We start from the raw sequence: 16253 nt of genomic DNA on the forward strand, positions 1-16253 counted from the left end.
TAATTAATCGGATATGTACAGTAATCCCTCAGTACCAGTGTCGCTGCACTGGGTGTCCTCGAATTGTGCCAGGGTCTCTGCCATGATTTAAATACAACCGTCCTGAATGATAGATACTTTATTTATCCCCGTAGAGAAATTCACACTTCCAGCAGTATCCTTGCGTTGAGAAATAAAATAATAAAAGATATAGAATACAAAAATACCCAATATAACGTGTTGATACGGAGTATTTAAATAGTGCTACGGAAAATATACACTGTACTAAGAATAGGGTAATATGCTAATGTGGGCTTTTACTCCCCCGGGTGGAGTTAAAGAGCCTTGTGGCATGAAGAAGAAATGATCTCCTCAGTCAGTTTTGAATAAAATGTTCAACAAATTCCTTCTGCATACGGTGCTTCAATAATTCTTCATTTGTCACTGTATGCACAAATAAATGGGGGGAAAGAATATCTGGCTACACCGAAATCCGAAAGAAAGTATTTTATTTTTATTGGAGCAAGGACTCCTTTCACAACAATATACAGAACATGAAAAAAAAACACCCTTGGTAAGACAAAAAAAGTCAAAAGTCTTAAAGAATCACCGAAATTCGTTTGCATGTCAAAAAGGCAGACGCAAAAAAAAAACAAAAAAAAAACAAGGAAAGTTGGAGGCTTTTCTTGCCAGGACTACAGTGCCGTGAAGCGCTAGCTGGCCGACTTAAGGTGGCCTAGCAGCATTGTTTTTACAATGTCTTCAAAAAAATTTTGCTCATAGAAACACAAGTCCAAGGAAATTCCTGGCAAGGGGACGTACAGAAAAAAAAAACGGGGAAGAAGCGCTAACAGGACATAGTTTTGTAACTCTACTTGGCAGCCATTTTCCTGATGTTCACAAGCAACCTTTTGCAGTACTCCTTGTGGTCCACGGGTTTGACGTCCATCACCGTTGCCTTGATCCGTGACTCGTCCTGGCAAACCAAATCAAAATGAGTACATTTTGGACTACAGAGCACAACTGATTGAAAGCCGTATGCGAACATTTAAAAAGTTAACACAACTTTGTTTTTGTACAAGCCTCAGGCTTAAGTAGACATAAAAATTACCTATTCACATCAGTTTATAACATTACAGCGGGGAAATTTTAAAATCAATGTCATTTCTAAATCTGCCATTGCAGTCTTTGCTCCCCCCCACCTGCATCCACCCGCTACTCTACTGGACTAGCTCAGTTGGCACCATAGGTAAATTACCTTTACATGTATGTACATTTATTTATAATGTTATTTAATCATATAGCGCTGTTCAAAAGAATAGCAGTGTAATGTGACTAACCAGAATCCCCGGTTTTTAGAATATTTTTTTATAGTTACATGACAAACAAAATACCAGTAGGTGCAGTAGACTCTCAGAAAACAAACAAGATCCAGCATTCATAATAGGGACGGTCTAAAGCCAAAGTGTCAAAGAGGCGGCCCGCGGGCCAGATCAGGCCAGCTAAGGGATTGAATCCGGCCCGCGAGACAACACTCAGAGAAGCACAAGAGAGAAACAAGCGGCAAGTTGAAATATAGTGCCTCAAACAAAGACACTGTACTTGTATTTATTTCTCTCTCTCTTTTCCACCCATTTTCTCCCACTCTGTCACCATCTTTCACTCTCTGTCTCTCTTTTTCTCTTCCTTTGTTGCTCTTTGTCTCTTTCTCACTCTGTGTCTTAACCTCTTTTGTCCTTTTCTCTTTCTCTCTTCCTACCCTTCACGCTTCCTTCTCTCTCCTTATGTCTTTCCATTTCTCTTTGGATATCTTTCTTCCTCTCCCTTTCTTTTTCCCCTCTCATGACTTTTCATCTCTTGTTTCTTACACTCTCTCCCTCTCTTTCTTTCTTTGTCCTTCCCTCTTTCCTTTTCCCTCACTCTCTCTTATTTCTTTATCTCTCTTTTTTTTCTCTTACATCTACTGGACCTGCCCCCGACAGAATGTTTGTTCTATCGTGTGGCCCCCCAGAGTTAAAATGAGTTAGACAGCCCTGCTCTAAAGGCTGTCCGATTGGAAGAAGACCTCAACAGGTGTCTGCTGTCGAGTGTACAAACACAAAACCAGTTCGTGTATAATTTCCCTTACATCATCCAAGACCATTGGCGGGTATAGACGTCAATAACGGTTTTTTTCCTAGGCTTATGTAAGTAGATTAAATAAACTCACAACACAAATAAAACAAATGAAACTTGTAAATCAAAGCGCCGTCCAAAGACTGAGGCGGCATTCACCAAAACCATCGAAAAACATTCCTTTTATGTAACCAAACCACTCCGGATGAAAACGCATGGTGATATAACAAAAAAAAGGCAAAAAAATATGGAGCCTGCGTGACTGATAAAGGGGTGTTCTATTTGTCCACTTCAAAGTGCTGAATGTGAAAGACACGGCTAATGTAACAGCGAGCCAAAATGCCACCAGCGCCCCCGCAGTCGTCTAGACGGCGAAGGATGGCCATTATTCCCCGACGCTTGTGTCCGTTTTGTCTCCATTAATCCCTCTCGCCACTTAAAAAAACGGCCGAGCTGGCCAGCCTTAGATCTAGTGCCCGTGTTCTAGAGGGAGCGTGCCGCAACGCTGCCCGCTTATTATGATGCAAGAGGAGAATGGATGCAAAATGTTTGGTCAGAGAAGACATTTGAACACATCCATCTCGAATTTCAGGGGCTTTTAGCAATGGCTTGCAGTAGGCCTGGGCGATAAAACGATGACTAAAACGATCTTGATTTCATTTCTGCCACGATAAATAACGATAACGTTCGATAAGTTGATTTCATGCAGGGCAATGTCATTTCGCAAAAGTCAATACAGTAAGACCTCGGTTAACGCAGTTAATGGGGACCAAAACCACCCGCGATAAGTGAAAATCCGCGAAGTAGCGGCGCACCTTCAAAAAAAAAAAAAAAAAAAAAAAAATATTTTTTTAGACCCGGTTAATGGGGAGCAAAACCACCCGCAAAAAGTGAAAATCTGCGAAGTAGCGACGCCCCCTCAAAAAAATTAAATAAATAAATAATTAAAAAATAATAATAATAATAAAATTATTACTTTTTTAGACCCAGGTAATGGGGAGCAAAACCACCCGCAAAAAGCGAAAATCTGCGAAGTAGCAACACCCCTTCAAAAAAAAAAAAAATAATTTTTTTTTAACCATTACATACAGCGAAGCTCTGAAGCCGCGAACGTCGAACCGAGAAGTCCCACTGTATTTTCAATTTGCTCAAAAGTTATTTCTGAATAAGTATCTATCTATCCATCTACCATGGTCATATCCCTAAAGAGGGGTGACCGACAGCAAGACAAACACGTATACAAGAAGAAAAGAAAAATGTAACAAAAAACACAAAAAATTGACCATGGCCAACCCAAATGCCCAAACAAGTTAAGCACCTCGACACTCAAGTCGGTTATGCTTTCATTCTTCCAGATGAAACAGGACAAGAGAAAGCGGCCATGTCACTCCTGTCAGGGTGACACAACACTCTTCTGTTCAACAGCAGGGCTTGACGGCTTTTACTGGTTTACCCCTGCCGCATCATACAGGTGCCCTGCCCATTCCTTAGAACACGTCCCACTATCCTTTAACAACAACTCTCCACTCATTCCTATCACCAGGAAAGGCAGAGGAGCACAAAGAAATGAAGATCACGAGCGGGCGCTTCGTGGTTTATCGGGTTCGGGAAAGGACTGAGGCGGCATCGGGAGAGAAGGCAATAGCCAGGCTGTAGGTCCGACCTACCTCTACGGCTAACAATTCTTTTGGGCCACCCCTGCAGAGCCTGTACCTCACCAACGCCAGGTCCATTATCCATAAAACGGAAGACCTGGAGCTATAACTGGTGGAGAACCGCTATTGAATTGTCCATGATTGACCGCAGCTTTTCCAGTGCCCGTCTCTCAGCTACTGTTGTCAGCCTGTCCAGCTCTGTGCCCACAACAGAGCTCATTTTCTTCGCCAGTTTATTGAGACGAGAGGCATCCTTCTTAGCGTAGCCTCCCCAACACGCTGCCGCATAGAAGAGGGCGCTTGCCACAACAGTCTCATAGAACGTTTGCAGGAGCTTTTAGCAGATGTTGAAGGACGCCAGCCTTCTGAGGAAGTAGTCGGCTTTGTCCTTTCCTGCACAGAGCTTCTGTGTTGGCAGTCCAGTCCAGTTTGTTGTCCAGCTGCACACCCAGGTATTTGTAGGTCTGGACAAACACTACACATTCTCCTTTGATAGTTACAGGTTCCGGGTGAGGTCTAGTCCTCCTGAAGTCCAGCTTCAGCGACAGACTGCTGTCAGAGTCTTGTTCCACAGACAGACTGAGGAGATCATTTGTTCCTCAGGCCATGAGGCTCTTTAACTCCACCCGGGGGAGTGAAAGCCCACATTAAACCCCACCCCCACATTTGCATATTACCCTATTCTTAGTACAGTGTATATTTTCCGTAGCACTATTTAAATACTCTGTATCAACACGTTATATTGGGTATTTTTGTATTCTATATCTTTTATTTTATTATTTTATTTCTCAACGCAAGGATACTGCTGGAAGTGTGAATTTCTCTACGGGGATGAATAAAGTATCTATCTATCTATCATTCAGGACGGTTGTATTTAAATCATGGCGGAGACCTGGCACAATTCGAGGACACCCAGTGCAGCGCAGCAGATTTCCACCTAACACTGGTACTGAGGGATTACTGTACTTCCGCCTCAGATTTCAAACTTAGCGATTGTTTATTCCCAATTTCTTAAATGTGTAGAGTCGGCTCCAAGAATCAAACGACCTTCAGATTTGCTGACCGAGCGCATTTGTTGTGATGACGTTGCGCTTTTGAAAAGGGCAGCTATAAAACAAGTCAAGGCGGCGTGGGGTTTCGAAACGACTCAAATACTTGCCCGAGGACTAATTAACAGTCAGATGCCTTTTTCAAACGCTTGAAAACAATTATGGGGTAAATAAAAAAATATGTAGGAGTGTACTTTACGACTTTACGCAGTGATAGCTTTGTAATGGAATTGAGGAGTTGTCGCTTTGGCCATTAGGGGGGGAGCAGAAACACAGTCACCTACTGGTTTAACCTTGTGCTACTACGCAGCAATTTTCAATGAGGATAAAGAATATATGCCTCAGGACTCCAACTAACGACTAATTCTTTAACAGGGTTGGGTAGGGTTACTTTAACTGGATTACTTTCAATGACTTTTGGATGACTCCAATACCAAATATCCTAATAAAAGACAAAAGAACCTAAATATGCAGGGATCAGAATGGAGATTTTCATTTTCAGCTGAAATAGCCAGGGTCCTGGAATAAAGCAGGGCGGAGCCCCCCCAGAAACCCCCCCCCCCCCCCCCCCCCCACCGCGCCACCCCCCCCCCCCCCCACGCTCCTGGGTTTTAGGCAATTTACTTGTCCAAAACCATGCTTATATTTATCATTTAAGTAACATTTTTAGAAGATTAAAATAATTTGCCCACATAACTGATTTTTTGTAAATACTGCAAGATAAGTTCAAATGCAGTTCAGTCCCTGCAGCTTGAGGAACAATGCGGCTAATTTTTCTAACGGCCGCCAGGGTGCGCCAGAGCAATAAAGGAAAGAGTGAGACAGTCGGATTTTGAATTTGTTTGCTACGCAAGAGAAAAAGTGAAAAAGTCGGAATGCCTTTGGGGTTCAAAAACAGCGGAAATCCGCGGATCCGCGGAAAATTCTGATCCCTGAATATGAATAGAATGATGACTCACAACACGTGGTAAGCTTTCTCTCCTGGCTTTGATCTCTTTAATCTCCAACAAAACTAACATCAAATGCGACAAACAAAATGAAAATAAATCCAAACAGCTTGCCAACATCATTTTTTCCGTTCCATGTGTTCCGTTACTCCCCAAGCCTGCACAAAATGTAGTCATTTTATTCATATTTAGTTTCTTTTGTCTTTTATTAGCATATATGGTATTGGAGTAATCCAAAAGTAATTGAAAGTAATCCAGTTAAAGTAACCATACCCAAACCTGTTCTTTAATCGATGAATCGGTCGATTACTTTTTCGCTTAATTAATTTTCTCCTCCTTTTTCAAAATATCGAACTTTTGGACGGATAGAAAAATAATCCAGGGGGAAAAAAACAGAATACTTTATAAAAAAAAAAATCCAACTGTGTGTCGATTAACTGGACTATCATTAAAAATACATACAAATATATGCGAGCAGCACGGCGGCGCAGTGGTTAGCGCGTCTGGGCACAGTTCTGAGGTTTTGGGAACCACCCGTGTGGGTTCAAATCCAGCTACCGGACTTACTGTGGGGAGTTTGTATGTTCTCCATGTGCTTGCGTGGGTTTCCTCCGGGCACTCCGGTTTTCCTCCCACATTCCAAAGACATGCATTTCAGGTGAATTGGCCGGTCCGAATTGTCCCTAGGTGTGAATGAGCGAGTGAGTCGTCTGTTCCCGTGTGCCCTGCGACTGGCTCGCAACCAGTTCAGGGTGTCCCCTGCCCAATGATTGCTGGGACGGGCTCCAGCACCCCCGCGACCCTACTGAGGATAAGCGGTGCTGCTGATGAGATGAGACAACTATATGCTATACACTTGTACAGCATATGTTCAGAACTCTTTTCCTACCACCTTAACCAAAGGACATATGATATTTGTACTTATCATACAGTTCATTATGTGTAGCAAATTGTATCCACAAATACTAAAAATGTAAACCCACTTTTCAAAATGTTGTCAACAAATGTGTTTTTTGTATTCGTTCTTTGAATATAATAAACATTCCATTCATAAAAATGATATACAATATGCTTAAGAATTTCCCCTTTGTGAAGAGTTAAACAGGTCATTGTTATCGTTTTTCTATTTACTTTACTTTATTTTCTTAATAAGTTGAAAGTAGAATATTTTCTTTCTGTTAATAATGTCCAACTGAGTTCAAAGAGCCTTTAAAAAAAATTATGTCTTTTATCTTACTTTTAGTAAAGCTGTTGGGGGGGCAAACACAATGGGTAGGAGGCATTGGGGTTGAGAGTGACGTCTTGCGAACGCAGATTTGAGAAGGAAATTAAATGTTTTTGAGATGAAGTGTTTGAGGAGTATGTTAGGAGTGACAAGATTGGATAGATAGAGAAATGAAATTGTGAGGGACAGAACTGGAGTAGTAGTGGAACCGAGCAAGCGGGTGGATAAAAGAATACTCGGTTGGTTTGGACACATGGAGAGGATGGATGTTGAAGCGGATCTACAGAGCAGAAGTAAATGGAAGGAGACCAAGAGGAAAGCCGCGATTGACGTGGATGGATGGTGTTATGAGTGCACTGCAGGAAAGAGGTCTTAACATAGTAGAAGCTAGAGTTCTTGTTGGTGATAGGAATGAGTGGAGAGGTGTTGTAAAAGGATAGTGGGATAATTAGACACGTTCAAAGGGAGGGGCAGGGCACCCCTATGATGCGGCAGGGGTAAACCAGTGAAAGCTGTCGGGCCCTGCTGTTGAACAGAAGTGTGTTTTGTCACCCTGACCTGAGCGACATGGCCGCTTTCTTGTGTCCTGTTTTATCTGGAGGGACGAAAGCTTGACCAACTTGGGTGCCAAGGAGCTGAACTTAGGCATTTGGGTTGGTCCAAACATTTTTGTGTGTGTTTTACTACTACTACTACTTTTTCCCTTTTTTATTTTCTTTGTTTATGTATGTGTTTGTCTTGCTGTCGGTCACCCCTCTCGAGGGATATGACCAAGGTAGGTAGATATATAGATAGATAGCACGAAAATTGGTAAAGTAAAGAGGCATGTTTAACTTTCAGTCCAAAAACCAACCCAAACCCCAAGAAAAACAAAAAAGGAAGAGTTGATCTGAGTGTGAGAAATCACATGCACAAAAAAAAAAAAGAACTTAACAGAGGTTGTAACAAGCCAGGAGAAAAGGTCCGTACAGCTCCTTCAATAAATTTGCATATTACAATAGATTACGTTCCTAACTCAATCAATCAATCTAAGGCACAGGTGTCAAACAGGCGGCCCGCAGGCCAGATCAGGCTCGCTAAGGGATTGAATCCGGGACAACACTCAGAGAAGCGCAAGAGGAAAAACAAGCTGCAGGTTGAAATATGTCAACTTGATGTTGCCAAAGCCAGGTGCCTCGAAACAAAGACACTGTACTTGTATTTCTTTCTCTCTCTTTTCCACCTCTTTTCTCCCACTCTCTGTCTCTTTCACTCTGTGTCTCTCTTTTTCTCTCCCTTTGTCTCTTTCTCTCCCTGTCTGTCTTTTTAACTTCTTTTGCTCTAACTTCCTTTTTTCCTTTTCTCTTTCTACCCTTCACCCTTTCTTTTCCCTTTTCTCTCCTTCTGTCTTTCTTCCTCTCCCTTTCTTTTCCCCCTCTCTCACGACTTTTTATCTCTTTTGTTTCTCACGCTCTCTCCCTCTCTCTCTTTTTCTTTCTTTGTTACGCCCTCTCTCCTTTTCCCTCCCTTTTTCTCTTATTTCTTATCTCTTTTTCTTTCTCTTTAATCTACTAATGCGGCCCCAGACAGAATGTTTGTTCTATCGTGTGGCCCCAGAGTTAAAATGAGTTTGACAACCCCTGATCTAAGGGAAGCAAAAGACAGCAAAGCGGCAGTGAGGCATAACCTGAAGGCTGGCTAGCTGGAGGCGCCTTTTGCAGGTGCCTCTGCTCGAGAAGTGGCAAGTTTTGGCACACTGGCCCGGTCTGTGCGGACACGGGCGGAAGCGGCTCCTGGCCGTGCTCCAAGCTTCCTGCTCAGAAGCCCAGCCCAATCAATTCTTTTATGCGCCGCAAAACAAAACTGGATCTGTGCGGCTGCGACAAAGCGCGGCGTGTGTGTGCCTATCTTTCCAGAAGACATCGACAGGCTAAAGGGGATCGCCGCGTCCAAGGAAGCAGAACCCTCCGTTACTTACGTTATACGTCTCCAGCTTGACTCGGTTGCGGAAAACAAACGTGTTGAAGTTGGCCTGCTGGAAGATATTGTCGAATGCCACTTCGTTCTGGAAAGAGACGCGTGGTTGTCACAAGTCTGGCAATGGAGATCAGGCGCGGGGTAAAAGCTGAAAAGTCTGGTCTTACGGAGTCCTTGAGCTGTCCCATGTAAGCTGCATTTTGGCCCAGGATGGCCTCAGCACTCTCTTGGAAGCAGGTCACCCATTGGTTGTCGCCGTAATCTGAAATGTTGGCCTGGCAGAAACAAAAACATGAATTAATAAGTTGTTTGGGGGGCGCAGTGGTTAGCGCATGTGCGGCACAGTTCATGTCATGGGAACCTCCTGCGTGGGTTCAAATCCAGCTCCAGACTTCCTGTGCGGAGTTTGTATGTTCTCCCCGTGCTTGCGTGGGTTTCCTCCGGGCACTTCCTCCCACATTCCAAAAACATGCATTTCAGGTGAATTGGCCGGTCCGAATTGTCCCTAGGTGTGTCTAGTTGTCTGTCCCTGTGTGCCCTGCGATTGGCTGGCAACCAGTTCAGGGTGTCCCCTGCCCACTGCCCGATGATTGCTGGGATGGGCTCCAGCACCCCCGCGACCCTACTGAGGATAAGCGGTGTAGCTAATGAGATGAGATGAGATGAGATGAATAAGTTGTTTGCCCAGTATTTGTAGAATGTCAGGAAAAAAAGTCCTGTTCTTTAGCCAAGGTCTGTCTGGACAAGTTTATACAATCAAAAATTTACAACCTTGGTGGTTGGGGTTAAGTAGTGCACTTTGTTTTGCATAAGGTGCAGAAGTGTCCAATTTTTTTTCTTCTGTAAAAAGGAAAATAGAAGACTTCCGAGGGGTTCAATTTGATTTTTCTTCCCCAAAAATCGGGGAATCAAACCCACTAAAATTGCTGTGAATTAAGGCTGATAATGTATTCCTTCATTCAATCATTCATTCATTCATTTCCAAGTGCCTGATTGAGATGCATAAACATGAATAAACTGGGAGGCACATTTCATGTCCTGGTATCAGCACCAATACCTGCTATTATCACTCCATCCCAAATAAATAAAAAATATGAATGTTCAGATATTACCAACAGTTTTTCCCATAGAGTTTTGTGAGACCAGGGCAGGGAGGTCCTGGGGAATGCTCTCCCGGACTGAAATTTTGTTTGTTTGGATTTTTAGACCAAAATAAGATTATTATTTTTTTTTTTTTTCAAATCTGGTCGCTAAGACTTGCCAATGTTACATTCCACCCAGCCATCCAGACACAGGGGAGGGGAAGCGGGGGTGAGAGTGTCAGTCAGTGCTTTAGCACGGGGTAGAGGGGCTGACTGACCAAGATTCCTTCTGACTGAGGTATGCAAAGCACAAATACACACCATGGCGTTTGCATCCTTTTTATAATGAAAAATCTTAGTTACTTTGATTAACTCTGCATTTATTGACATAAAATGTTACATTTTTTCAAAAATACACGTATAGGGAGCGGCAGTGGAGGCTGGCGTCCTTCAACATCTGCAAAAAGCTCCTGCAAATGGTCTATCAGACTGTTGTAGCAAGCGCCCTCTACTATGCGGCAGTGTGTTGGGGAGGTTACGCTAAGAAGAATGATGCCTCTTGTCCTAATAAACTGGTGAGGAAGGTGGGCTCTGTTGTGGGCACAGAGCTGGACAGCCTGACAACTGTAGCTGAGGGACTGGCACTGAACAAGCTGCAGTCAATCATGGGCAATTCAGTACATCCACTACACAGCATCATCTCCAGACAGAAGAGCAGCTTCAGTGACAGACTGCTGTCACAGTCTTGTTCCACGGACAGACTGAGGAGATCATTTCTTCCTCATGCCATGAGGCTCTTTAACTCCACCCAGGGGAGGAAAAGCCCACATTAAACCCCAGCCCCACATTTGCATATTACCCTATTTTTATTAGAGAGTGTATTTTACGTAGCACTATTTAAATACTATATATCAACAAGTTATATTGGGTATTTTTGTATTCTATATCTTATTTTATAATTTTATTTTTCAACACAAGGATACTGCTGGAAGTGTGAATTTCCCTTCGGGGATGAATACAGTATCTATAGATCTAAAAATAAGGCAAAGCCACCATGCTTGCCGGATACGACAGAAGAACAAAATATTTTCCTGGATCCGTATTTCTGTGGCAGAAACTTGCGCTCTCAATCCACATGGCAGAATTTTTCTTAAACTGCATTTTTAACACAACACTCATTTATCTCCATGTGGATGTGTGGCATTTCTGCACTGTTTTTACACTTTATCCGTCAAATTGACACACACAAAAAAAAAAAAAGAAGAATGCGCATCCCAACAGTGCCGAGTCACTCACGGCTAGGATGAGGCGGTACTTGAAGTTGGGGAATTCTTTGTCGCACTTCTCGCAGCGGAACATCCCGTTCTGCTGGTCCACCACCTTCTTGTTGCAGTCTTGGCTCGGGCAAGCCTGGTAGAGGCAGTTTTCCTTACGCAGGTACACGATGGTGCCGATGCACGTGTAGTAGTCGGCCTAAAGATAGACAAAAACTGGTGACTGGGTTTCCAGAGACTCTTATGAGCCTATCGACAGGCGGCCCCTGGAATTCAAAAATCCCCACCATTGGTCTAAGATTGTCAGGGAGCATTCAAAGTATTACAGTTGAAAACTTGGAAAAGAAAAACTAAAATATTTACCGTAAATTCCGGACTATAAGCCGCTATTTTGTTCCCTAACTTTCAACCCTGCGGCTTATTCAGTGATGCGGCCAATTTATGTAATTTTTCTAACGGCCGCCAGCGGTGCTCGAGTGTTGCTACCATTAACTGCCCTATCAAAGCTATACTATTATTAAAGCTTTGAAAACTCTCTCAGTGTACCGTCTTTCTTTGTAAATATGTGTAACCCTTGTATAATATGTATTTGCAACTGTATATTTTTGTAATGTATTTATTTGTATTTATTTTAGACACTTATTCTCATATGTTTTGCACAGATGAACGAAAAATGAGGGGCGGAACAAACGCGGGGTGCCGAGTTTAAGTGGGGATCGCTAAAGGTGAGGGACAGACATGGAAAGAAGATGGGGTAAAAAGTTGGTTAAAGAAAAAGGAGTTGCGTGAGTAAATGTGTTCATCTGATATATTTTTCCCACCCTTACCTTTGGAAATATACACTTTTTTCCTTGGATTACTTTCAACCAGACCTGGACTCTGCAAGTCTGCATCAAACCTTAAGTACCGGTATCATTTTCTGTTCATTTCGCCGCCTGTGATTTTTGGACTGTGTACTTTAATGAAGGATATTCAGTTAAAATCGCGGGACATGAAGTCGGGTTTGGGTTAATTTTGTGTTTGTGTTACATGTTTAAATGTGGGCCCATGCGGCTTGTATACAGGTGCGGCTTGTGTATGTACAAAATCGGTTTTCCTCTTAAAATGTGGTGGGTGCAGCTTATAATCAGGTGCGCTCTATAGTCCGGAATTTACGGTATATGCTCCAAGAATGACCTAGGCGCACATGACATTCAGGTGTTGTGCGGTTTCTTTGCGGCAGAATCTGAACGGCAGCGATGCAAATGAGCGTTGGCCTCCTCTGCGAGCCCAAGACAGCGGCTGCACATAAATAGCTTTTAGGAGACATCCCTCGTCGACGTAGGAAATACCCAAAGCGAGGGGAAATGGATTTCACATTCATAAATAGATGAATGTGAAAAGAGAGGGAGCAAAAATGGAAAAAAATCTGAGAAGGACATTCAATGCAGCTACAGTAGATCTTATCAAGTCATTGTTCTTCAACCAGCAATTTGATGAGATGAGAAACGCCACAGACATATGTCCTGGTCCTCCTTGTGCATCCCAGATGTTTGATGAAGGTTTTCCAAAACAAACAGAACCCAACAACCTTTCTATAGAACTTAGTTTTAAATATATATAAATATATATTTACTGGCACAATGTTTAAAGAGCTGAGCCCACCTGGAAAAATGGAAATTGTCATTGCTCAGAACTAGCCATCACGTTCAATAATGATACGTAACCATGGTCTTCTTACAACCATGAGTGTAGTAAATCCAACCGTGTAAAATATTTACAAATACAGACTAGTTAAAAACGTTTTCTCTATGCTGTAGTGCAACCCAACGTGTGATTCACATTAATCTTTTTCAGCCAATTGCAGGCTTTGTTTCGCCCCTTTAGCCTATGCGAGCCTGTAAATGATTAAAAGGATTCACCCCCTTTACCTCCGAATAACTTCAGCCAATAGTGACTGATTCAAATGATGATTGACACATTGGTTAGTCAAGTCAAGTCATTTTTATCTGTATAGCCCTTAATCACAAAGAGAAAATCTAGTCGGCGGCTGCTTGCCTTAGTTGCAAGACTTTGCGACTTAATATTGATCCATATATAAGGCACACTGTATTATAAGCCGCATGGTCAGCTTTTGAAAAAAATAAATAAACGCTTTTAGGTGCGCCTTATAGTGCGGAAAATACGGTAATTCATCAAAACGTTCCAATCAAATTAAAATAATTCTGATACGAAAGTGTCAAATTTGTCCCATGGTGGAATGTTTCAAGCAGTGTTCCCAAACACAATTTCTAAAACCAGACTTTTGTTCCGAGCTCATAATTGCTTTCTGGCGACAGACGATGACACTCCAATATAGCCCCCACTGGCTTCGCTTGGGGGACACAATACAAGCAACGACACCACGGAGGCCTATCTCATGTTTCCCATTTTTTCAGGCATTGTGTTTCAGCATAGGTGGCATTTAGCACCAACGCTGCACGTTAACGTTTTAGATAAACGGAGGGGAGAAGCGAGGGGAGCCTCAATGACGTGTCAAAGCCGGTCTGCCGCTGACTAAGAATAGAACATGCCACTTTTTCACTGCTCACATGGCCGCATGAGAAGAGAGAGGTCTTGTTTGTGGCCCAGGCGGCATATTACTGTCACGGGGGCAGGAGGTGACTTTGCCGCGACGACACTCGTGACAGAGGCAATTAAAGGCAGCGGACTCCCTCGGAGAAGCGAGCTCTTCAGAGGCCTCGACTGCAATGTTTGGCTGGACAGCTTTCGGCTCAGCCGCTCTGTCAGCATGCACAGGCCGGGGTGAACGCCTTCTCCCCTGTCCAAACAAGAAGGCCTTTCTCATGACAGGACGGCCGGGCCGGCATGGACGGCAAAGAAATACAGAGCCTGCTAACGCAGCACTGTCAGCCTCCGGAAGACAGGAGGGCTTTAACCCCATTTACGGTCCAACGGCCTGCACTCCCTTTTGAGAAGAAAATATGAGTCTTCACAAGTCACCATTCACTGAAACATGAAATATTTTTTGCTCTTTTGCTTTTATTTAGTATAATAATTACAAATTTAATATGATCATCGCAAAAAGTGTATAGAATACATTTGTATGTACAGTACTTCGTGTTAACTGTTCTTTTCTTTTGGTTTTTACAAAGACTTTTTTTTTTAATATTACAGATTATTCTATTGTTTTGTGCACTATTTTTTTCTGTCCAAAACTTCAATATTTTGGGGAAAAAAATTTCAAATTATCAGTAGTTGCTGCCCTACATTCTTTATTTTGGAAGATTATTGCAAAGGGGTCAAGTCATTTTGATTTGCATAGCCCTTAATCACAAAGAGTCTCAAAGGGCTGCACAGGTTATTGCACAGACTATTATTACACCATCCCCTGATCTGAACCCACATGAGGCCAAGGAAAAACTCAAAAACCTCAACATGAGGAAAATGAAAACCCTTGAGAAGGGACCACACATGTGGTAATCCCCCTTTCGGGATGACCAGGCTGCAATGGATGTTGCAATTACAAATAGTACAGAGATATTGTCAACAAAAAAAAATATATAGGTTATTCATATGGGGGTTTTTAAGGGTTATTGATCTATCTTCGTTATTCATTATCCATTATCCGTTATCGGTCAGTTCATAATACGCTACAAAGCCTGGGAGCTGGGACACTTACTCTCAGCCAAAAGGCCAAGCTAAGGTCCTAGCCCTAAAGCCTTGCTGCGATCATTGCGAATGCACCGTTCCCGGAGGTACTGCAATACCGGGCCGATGCGTGGAGTGGACAGAGCAAGCTCATATTCCATTCATATGCTATAGAGTAGAAGTGTGTTTTAATCTTAGATTTAAACATTTCCACTGAGGTTGCAGATTGGTACTCAGGTGGAAGAGCATGCCACAGCACCGGTGCCCGGATGGAGAACGCTCTCGAACCTGCGGAACACTTCTTGGCTCTTGGGATCACCAGTAGACCTCATGTCAAAGCCTGCAGTTTTGTACTATAAACTAGTCCCTCCCTAATTTATGCTTGTCAACCCAGAATGCAGTGGTGCAATAGTCAAGCACGTTTTATTGTAAATAGGTATGAAAATAAAGCTCTGACCTTTAAATCAACAATTTGCAAGGACCATTTCTAAAATAACTTATCGTGCTATTACTATGTTTTAATAATGTTATTAGGAGGTGTTAATAAAAGTAGGTTTAGTCAGGGCACAAAGTGATTTACATGTATACATTAAAGGCTAATTCAAAACATAATTTTGGAAGAATTGACCATGTACTCATCTCATTCAGCGTTTCTCTCAAATGGGGAATGCCAGTGCATTTTTGTCATTTTGACTCATTTTTAGTGGCCGACAGAAAGTTTAGCTCTGTAAATATTTAGCCATAGGAAACATCAAAAGAAAGCTTGAACCCTCATCCTTCAATTGAAAAAAAAAAGGATACGTCTAGCTCTTACCATCGTGTAGTAAACTAAACGGTTAAACATTGTCAAGTTTCTTGAAAACATTTGTTTCAGAGAAAAACTGCTTTTGAGAAATTATGCAATTCAAGCTGACTTTGGTGCTTGTTTTGTTTCTATATATATATATATATATATATATATCAGTGATACCTCTTATGTCTAAACGATGCTTTCCATAAATCCAAAGGCACTTTGATTGCAAAATAACATTATTGCAAGAACACTGAATTCATGCATGACCGATGCATGAACTTTGCAAGAACTATTAAGACCCTGATGTTTCCAGTAAAGTCATCACATGATTCAGGTCCTCATGATGATCGTCGATGTGCACTAAATGTAATCCCGACGATTAAGAAGGCACTTCATAATTTTCTTAAAGATTTAAGATTTGAAGTATCTGTACTTTTTTCACCACACTGCACGTACTCGACATACTGTCCGGTGCCTACACACGGCCATACTTTCTTTTTTTGTGTTCTATTCAAGTTTCTTCTTTAGATGATTAGTAAATTCCTTAA

The 16253-nt window shown here is 42.4% G+C and overlaps 1 protein-coding gene across 2 annotated transcripts in view; it reads right to left on the reverse strand.

Moving 5' to 3' along the window:
- Positions 1–471: 471 nt before the first annotated feature.
- The window catches only part of rpa1 (replication protein A1), a 45612-nt gene continuing 29830 nt past the window's right edge, over positions 472–16253 (reverse strand). For both annotated transcript variants that reach the window (XM_088346265.1, XM_088346266.1), the window contains exons 14-17: positions 11305–11481; positions 9094–9201; positions 8928–9014; positions 472–955 (exon numbers count right to left, since the gene is read on the reverse strand). In XM_088346265.1, the coding sequence (XP_088202391.1) occupies positions 851–955; positions 8928–9014; positions 9094–9201; positions 11305–11481 (477 nt within the window). In that variant the 3' untranslated portion in view covers positions 472–850. The remainder of the gene's footprint in view (positions 956–8927; positions 9015–9093; positions 9202–11304; positions 11482–16253) is intronic.

The sequence above is a fragment of the Urocampus carinirostris genome, chromosome 10 (assembly GCF_059441175.1).
Source record: "Urocampus carinirostris isolate Australia breed hairy pipefish chromosome 10, RoL_Ucar_1.0, whole genome shotgun sequence".
Classification (NCBI taxonomy): Eukaryota; Metazoa; Chordata; class Actinopteri; order Syngnathiformes; family Syngnathidae; genus Urocampus; species Urocampus carinirostris.